Source organism: Colias eurytheme, chromosome 17 (genome assembly GCF_061535395.1).
Source record: "Colias eurytheme isolate Ceu_HAF_F1 chromosome 17, ilColEury1 Martin Lab GWU primary, whole genome shotgun sequence".
In the NCBI taxonomy this organism is placed as follows: domain Eukaryota; kingdom Metazoa; phylum Arthropoda; class Insecta; order Lepidoptera; family Pieridae; genus Colias; species Colias eurytheme.
This window is the reverse complement of record NC_142996.1, coordinates 8,876,615-8,885,389: the sequence shown is the minus strand read 5'-3', so window position 1 is coordinate 8,885,389 and position 8,775 is coordinate 8,876,615. Positions and strand designations below refer to the sequence as shown.

At 32.4% G+C, this 8,775-nt stretch overlaps 2 protein-coding genes across 2 annotated transcripts; both read right to left on the bottom strand.

Moving 5' to 3' along the window:
• Positions 1-2,157: 2,157 nt before the first annotated feature.
• LOC149901390 (uncharacterized) lies at positions 2,158-3,747 on the bottom strand. The gene is made up of 3 exons (XM_090112013.1): positions 3,738-3,747; positions 2,894-3,221; positions 2,158-2,701 (listed from the first exon to the last, which is right to left on the bottom strand). The coding sequence occupies exons 1-3, from the start codon at positions 3,745-3,747 to the stop codon at positions 2,158-2,160; spliced, it is 882 nt and encodes a 293-aa protein (XP_089968139.1).
• Positions 3,748-6,281: 2,534 nt separating this feature from the next.
• LOC149901389 (uncharacterized) lies at positions 6,282-7,700 on the bottom strand. The gene has a single exon (XM_090112012.1). It carries the CDS (start codon positions 7,698-7,700, stop codon positions 6,282-6,284), a length of 1,419 nt encoding a protein of 472 aa, XP_089968138.1.
• Positions 7,701-8,775: the final 1,075 nt, after the last annotated feature.

The following is an 8,775-nucleotide window of genomic DNA, read 5'->3' as shown; positions in this document are numbered from 1 at the left end:
TATATATAGCAATATATTTGATGTCTTCAAATAGTTTTCAAAATGGTCAACTGGCGCACTATTCGTGCCCCCTGCCGAATTTTGCGCTATAACTATGTAGTCTTCCTTGGACTGCTGCTTCCCCATTTTTTGAAGCTCACACTTGCGTTGCCTCCAACAGATTTTAATATACTCATTTTTAATACTTTAATTTGCTCGGGCCGAGAACACACAGTACCATATATGTAAATCGGCGACGCGGCGGCCGGTGTCAAAATACACGCGCGCGTGCACCAACTTTAGGCAGGGTCGCCATGTAAGGTGGTGCCTCGGGAGAGGATTGAAACACTAGGACTGCCAAATGAATACTGTATATTTGATATAAAAGATGCCTTATTAAATAGATACAAAACTAGGTTACACGTGTTATATAGTTAATATTATTATAATTAGTACATAAAGCTACATTTAAGCACTAGGTACATCTCAGCCTTGTGCGAGTTCTCGAATTTTCCACCTTACAATACGTCAATACATGACAGTACGTAGACGGTAGAAGAATACATTCATGGTTTTTCTCTCGGAAATCGAAATACAGTTAAGTGCCCCGTTTACAGTAGCTTCCGTCAATACGTAGCGCACGTAATTTCAAGCTGTAAACAGGCATTAAGAATTCCATTTGTTAGTGCAAAACAGACGTTATTTCCCTTTGATTTACTTTACCTGGAGACTGTATTTATTCAGTCAATGATAAAAATACTAATATTTCGCCCACAAAATAGTGGAAATGGGAAATAAGCCTATTTTAGGAAGGTTGTAACTTGTAAGCATGTTATTAAAAAAATATCTAACAATTTATTTTAGCGGTTATTAGAAAAACTTCGGTTCTTGAGGTCTTACAATTTCTTATAGACATTTTGAACTATATTTACTGAAGCTTTGCTCACTGATACAGATAGAATTGAACTTCGAAGTACCTTTAGTATTCATACATGTTTGCTACACTGGCTTACATATTATAATATGGTTATAAATAAAATGAAATACTTATATCTCACAACTAATAAATGTTTTTAATTTTCGTTGTCGAGATTGTATCACATTTCATTACCCAAACTAAATAGCCTACTGAGCATTTTTACAATATAGCTACCTCATTTTCGCATAACAAAAGTATAATACATATTGTTTACACGATATAAAATATAAACTGAAACTTGAATTCATAACGTATCCCATTTTGTGATGAAAAATATTACTGGATTGCAGTTTTCCAATCAGGCTACCTTTGTGCCAACAACAATGATTTTAATTAAACAGAGCTACCAACCTACAAATATTCGCTGAAATCGTTTTTTCGCTGAGCCTAATTTTCCTTTATATTCCTACACTGTAGCCTAAAACCTTTTTAGATTTAGATATAAAGTAGGTTTAATTGCGTGTAAAAGCGTTAATTTAGGAAGAGTTATTCAAATAAGTGGCCCAGCAGTATGTTTGCTCTGTATGCAAAAAGTTTTTAGTAAATTAGTAGGCAGATCAATAAATATTCTATGTATCGTGCTTTGTGACCGCTCTGAGGCGAACCAATATTAGCTCTTATAGATCGAACAGTCAGATTACCGTATCTAGAAATATTAAAAATCGAAGAGTTAATATCCTAAGGCAAGTTACTTGAGAGTTCCAGTTATTTGCTAAACATACTTCTAAACATTTAAGTACTGAAGGTTTTCAGCACTCAAAAACTTTGATCAAAGTTCACGCTTCGTGAATCACTCGAGTTTTAGCGAATAGTTTTAATATTAAACTTAACAAGCCCTCTTACTTTACGCTTGACGGCTTCTAGTTATTCATTTCGACATACTTTTTAATAAAGTTTCAGTATTTTTAAGCTTGCTCTGGTATTTTACTAAATGTTTTTATGAGAAGCGTTTTACAGAACACTTTTCTAGTCGTGTTATAAAGATACTTTTGCAGTTCGATGTCATGAGCATATTTTGCTACTTACGTGCTTTTCGCGAAACAATTGCCAGGACCGCTCCCGAAGACATTGGTATATTTTATGTTTAGGATGAAAAATACCAATGTCTTCGGGAGGTATTTAAAGAAACATATTTGTAATTATATAAATCTCAGTTACTTTAGTCATAAACAATTTTATCACAAGATCACTTCAGCAGGTTAACCCTTCTTTTTTTCTTTTCTTTTGTACGATCTCTGCCATTTACTAAGCGTACTACGTTTTTTATCATATTTCCACTTCTTTATTGCTTCCATTACTTCATTATGGAAGAAGCGATTTAGGAGCATTCTTTTCAAGAGCGGTTTCACCTGCCCTATCTTTATGTCAACTCCGTGGCCGATGCTTGGTACAGGATGTCTTGTTTTTGCCTTCAAAAATGGCAAATCTATATCATCTATATAATAACTGTCTTGAACTTTAACTCTGTGCCAACCATATTTTTTCTTATACCAATATTCAGGATACTTTTTATCCCAGTGTCTGGGATCTTCCCAATCATAGTAATGGTAATTATGTGGAGGTCTATTCCAGTCATCATAATGATGATTATATTTAGGATGGGTCCAATTCCGATAAGGATAGTGATAGGGATGTCTAGGTTCATTCCAATAAGGATAATGATAGTCATAATTAGGTCCATTCCAGTGATCATAATGATAATTATATTTAGGACGGGTCCAATTCCGATAAGGATAGTGATAGGGGTAGTTAGGTTCATTCCAGTGATCATAGTGATAATTATATTTAGGATGGGTCCAATTCCGATAAGGATAGTGATAGGGATGTCTAGGTTCATTCCAATAATCATAATGATAATTATATTTAGGATGGGTCCAATTCCGATAAGGATAGTGATAGGGATGTCTAGGTTCATTCCAATAAGGATAATGATAGTCATAATTAGGTCCATTCCAGTGATCATAATGATAATTATATTTAGGATGGGTCCAATTCCGATAAGGATAGTGATAGGGGTAGTTAGGTTCATTCCAGTGATTATAATGATAATTATATTTAGGACGGGTCCAATTCCGATAAGGATAATGATAGTCATAATTAGGTCCATTCCAGTAACCATAATGATAATCAGGAGGTTTACGCATACGCCTGGATATTATTGGTTTCTTGTCTGGTATGAACATTGTGATCGGTCTGTATGTGTGTCCCGGTTTCTCGGTGACGATGTCGATAGGCACAGCTGCGTTCACGCCATTTATGGGAACTGAAAATGATTCGATTAATGTTATTATTTTATCTGTTTTACAATAAGCACTTTACAAGTCAGACTTATTGTGATTATGGGAATAGTGATATTGATTAAAATTGAAAACTTATTTATTTATACAAATTTCTTCTAGCGTTTTAATGTCTCTTTTTTTCAAAACGTTATATTATGTATTTATAAATGTTCATGTCATAATTGGGTAAGTATATTTTTTGTATTTAGAAAGGTTTTTTGTTAACTGTAATTTAACATGGTTTAAATTTATAAATAATAGTTTTCATTCTAAGTCCTTGAGTAATTTCGACATTCGTATTTTTTGATTTATGTAAGTCGAGGACATTATTATATCTTCGTAGTTGATGGAACAACAAAAAACACGTTGTAAAAACGTGTTACTGTTTGATTTCGCGAACAAAACAAATTGATACTACACAAACATTCGCCTTTACTCAATATCCAATAAAACGGCCACCCGTCCAAATCCAATTAAATTAAAACTTCAAATCGACTCACACAGGGGCATAAATTTCCAGTAAATAATGAAAATAAAAATAGCTCTCCCGGTTTTATTGTAAAACATTCGTAAACGTTGAAATATGGACTCGTTCCGAAATCGGCACGAGTTCTTATCAAAAACTCATTTCCTTTTATTATAAAAGTAATTGTTAGACCAATATAGTAAATAAAGTGGAATATCGTCAAATTCGTTTCTCATACGTGAAGGTCAAAAGGAAATGGAATAATTTTGGAACCTACTTATAAATCTTTATTTAGAATAGATACAAACAGAGAAAAATAATTTGGAAAATCCAAAAGTGCACGCCTCATAATTTTTTTTTTAATAAATATTTATTAATTATTATTTTTGCTTATTTAATAACAATTAAACCACATCGAATCAGACCCTGAAAAATGAAAGGGTTCTATTCCTGAGCATACTCAAGCGTAAGAGAAAAAAAAAGACTCGATTAGTAAAGTATTTCGGTCGCTATCGTGTTAACAAGAAAAAGGATCCGCACATACAGACACACGGACGTCCAAGACAGAACTTTTTTAAACTGTTTTTTAACTAGTTTAAATAACAAAAATGACATCAAAAATATCATGAACGTTAAAAATAGTGTTTTTTCTTAATATGTGTGTGTATGTATTATCTTACAAGTGCAATGTATGATACATAAAGACATTTTAAGTTTGAAAAATCAGATGTTTTGCGCGAAGTGACAGTAGTACCCACCTCAACGCTTCGCTTATGAGGCGTGCAAAATGTTGTGTGGTTTTATGAAACCACGGTAAAAGTGAAACTGTTCGAACGGTTCCGAACACTGCTTTGTGTAGCGCATGTCGCGTGACGGTCGCAGCCGCGATACACGCGACATGCGCTACACAGACCAAAAAGTTTGAGACGATGTAATAAAAGTTTCACTTTAAAAGCTGAAATCTTTAAATACACAGGTATTATGATAAATATTTTGTTCTCTACAAATATTAAAAAAATAAAAATAATTTGGAAAATCCAAAAGTGCACGCCTCATAATTTTTTTTAATAAATATTTATTAATTATTATTTTTGTTTATTTAATAACAATTAAACCACATCGAATCAGACCCTGAAAAATGAAAGGGTTCTATTCCTGAGCATACTCAAGCGTAAGAGAAAAAAAAAGACTCGATTAGTAAAGTATTTCGGTCGCTATCGTGTTAACAAGAAAAAGGATCCGCACATACAGACACACGGACGTCCAAGACAGAACTTTTTTAATCTGTTTTTTAACTAGTTTAAATAACAAAAATGACATCAAAAATATCATGAACGTTAAAAATAGTGTTTTTTCTTAATATGTGTGTGTATGTATTATCTTACAAGTGCAATGTATGATACATAAAGACATTTTAAGTTTGAAAAATCAGATGTTTTGCGCGAAGTGACAGTAGTACCGTAGTATATTATTATTAGTCTGTGGTAGTACCCACCTCAACGCTTCGCTTATGAGGCGTGCAAAAACTTGTCATGCTTAAAAATTCAACCGAATGTAGACATTCAATAAAAGCGCTAGTCATTCAATCAAATAGGATTCAACCAGATGGCAGCGACATAGTGTGCGTCCACTCTGAATGCGCGGTATACACCGTCTTCAATTAGAGCGAGTTTAAAAAATGTAACATTGCATATTTTCACTATTTTTTCTAGAATTTAATTTTCCAGGGAAATACGAAAGTAGGTCTAACCCATAAGATACGTGAAGTTAAGATTATTAAACTTTTTAATTAACTGCATACTTTTGAATGAACTAGCCATTTTCACTTTTAGCATCTTGATAAATTAAATTAGGAATTTCAAATTTTTCTATGGAACTTGGAAGAAGAACTTTCTAGAACCAAGAAGGAGATACTTATTTGAAGTCTGTTAATAAATGACTGTAAATAAAACTGACCTATTGATGGACCTATTAGGTAGTTGTACAGATTTTTAATGAATGTAGGTAGGTACATAAAACAATCACTTTTCTTTGTTTTATACATTTACTAATTGTAACTAGATGCGATAAATTTTAGACACTGAGTCGCTGTTATTCCGTTTATAATTAGGAATTGACCAACATATCTGTAGCAATTATTTCATCAATTAGATCGGCGAGTTTGCCTTTCATGTCATCATGTCATAATAAAGACAGGACCTACAATATACCTACGGTCTAACATGAATCGAATTCGCATTCTATTCTTCTTTATGTGTTTTCAATTTGAGGGAAAATTAAACTTTGAATATGTATACATATTTGCGAATTTTATTTATTTTTATCTAACAGTGCATAAAAGTGAAACATAACAAGATAATATAAAAGACATAAAAATTATAAAATAACCATAGCTATTCTTGTACAATGAGGGTAACACACTGAACATGATTAATGAAACTATTACACTATTTAATTGAAAACATGAAGTACACACGCACATACTAGAATTAGTACACCTTATACTAAGCTACGATTATATTTCACTAAAAATTGCTATAATACAAAGTGATTTTATGACCTTGTATAGACTACTTCTTTATTCTATTATCTGTATTTTCTCCCTTCGTATGAATATTTCCAAAATAAGAATAATACATGAGACAGCGCATCCAAAAATCCAGATATAAAAAGCACCAGCAGTTTGGGACAGAGTGATCGCACATCCTACCTGACAACTATAACTGTTAGACATTATATTTTTATTCGCAATATCCGCTTTATCCACATACGTGATCCCAATAGCATCGAAATATAACTTTTGGCATATACCAGCCTCAAAAAGGTGCAAAACCATCTTTTGAAATGGCGCAGTAAAGTAACTGTTTTTCCGAATAATCATCTCGTGGTAAATGAATAGGATATCTTCGTTCACTCTGACCACTCTCGCTTCGTCACCAACAGCAGTATTTGCTTGATACGGAGGTAGAAATCCATCAATCAATATAGTCGTACCTTTCTTTTTCAAAATTACTTCTTCACAATCTATGAAATGCTCACAAGAGCCCGAAGTATTCGCAAAGCTTTCATACTTCTTGTCTTCTAGAAAATATTTCGCTGTGAACATCAAATATGGCTTGACTCCGGATGAAATCAACTCATCTATAGTTCTATAGAGAGTAGGTGGACCTTGAATAGTCAAATACGAATACAGCTGAACGCCAATATATGCTGATAAATGAAGTGCCATAATGAGATACATTACGTTGACAATTTTCTGCTTTAGAGTCCTCGCATCTTGCAATGACGTAGCTCCAAGAAGAGCACCAGCGCTATAGAGTAATGTATCGTTTATTGAAACGGCCTGATTATCAACTTTGCACATTAGTCTCCATACGATTGCATAAATAAAATAAAATATGAAGAAAACATAGGTACCGTTTAATTTACCTACAAAAGACTGCCATGACCGTATCTCTCGCTCCACACTGTAAACCCAAACGATAGCTTGCCGTGTATACACTCCCGAATAATCAACTTTATCATCATAGATTCTGTAAAGACCTCCAGCACATATATCTAAACTTCCATTTTGTAGTAGATCTAGAAATTCTTTATCAACAAATGGATTTTCTTCTTGTCTGTATATAAAATATAAACGAAGAGTGGTGTTGAAGTATTGAGATGCTATTTTTATTAATTCAACATCGGCACCACTTATATCCGACTCAGTAAGAGGATCAAAATCTGTGTAGTTTTTATCTTTTTTGTTTAAAGACATGTATGGATGTAGAGTAGCAAAACCAGAATTAAGCGGACATTTTTTGAAATCTCTTAGTACTTTCTTTGGAAATATTGACTCTCCGTTTCTTAAATATCCTCTTGCACATCTATTCACTACGCGAAATCTTACTAAACGAGTAACATTACAAGTTATTTCATCCACTTCTAATTCAGCATACATAAAAGTAAGATTTCTGGGATCATCTAAAACTGTAAAGGTAATATCTTTAGACATTACAATTTCAGCATTATTTTGAAATGTCTCATTGCATGCCTTCAAATCGCCGATAATAATAAATAGGTATTTCGTCAAGACTCTTTCAAATGTTAATTTATATAAATCTCTACAATCTTCAGTGATAAAAATACACAGACGGCTAACAGCATCAGTTTCTGCATTTATTGTATTTATATTATCTGTTGTAATAATGGGGATCTCATGTAAACTTAATTCGTTAATCATAATGTCATGGAATTCCTTTTCTTGCTTCGTTTTTGAATCATCTGGGTTATAAATTAAAATCGTGGATTTAAAAAATACATCAATCTTTGCAGCTTGTATAATACATGGAACAATCGATTCTACAGTTTCAGCACAGGGATGATATTTCGTTATGTTTTCCAAATAATTGTCATTATTTACAGCAAATATTGTTTTTAAAGAATATAACAAAAATGTGGTAAACAACATTACCTTACCCATGACTTAAAAATACTGTTACGTTTGGTAATGGTACTATTACTTTTTTAGAGAATATGATAGGGAACTTAATAAATTTAGACCCGTCTTATTTTTAGACATGACTAAAATAACGTAATGTTTTAAAACTCTTGTTTCTTACTTTATTATTTGATCTGTGTTAAAAGTGTCAGTAAAATAAAAAGTAACTATGTATGTAAAAAATTGCCTCCTAATAGTTCATTATTTCGATAAATTCTTATTCCTGCAACTGAAATTTAACAAGTTTTTCTGTACCTATTCAAATATCTTAAAGAATGTTAAAATATCATAAAAATAATAAAATTACCTACCTGATACTTTCTTAAGTTTTAAAGTCTATGGAATATTACAGATAATAACTAAAGGTACAAGATAATTACATATTTTACGTAGTAAATGGAAATCTATGTAACTAGGAAATGCTTTTAAAAGAACAAGCAAAGAGACTGTTGTAGGCATTAACCTTTTTATATTGAAACATTTTGTAATTACAGAATAAATGTTGTTTTTGTGGAAACTTCTTTAACCACGTTGAGCATTTTTTGGTAGAGAATTTCTTAAGGATTCGGGTATCCACCATGCTAACTAA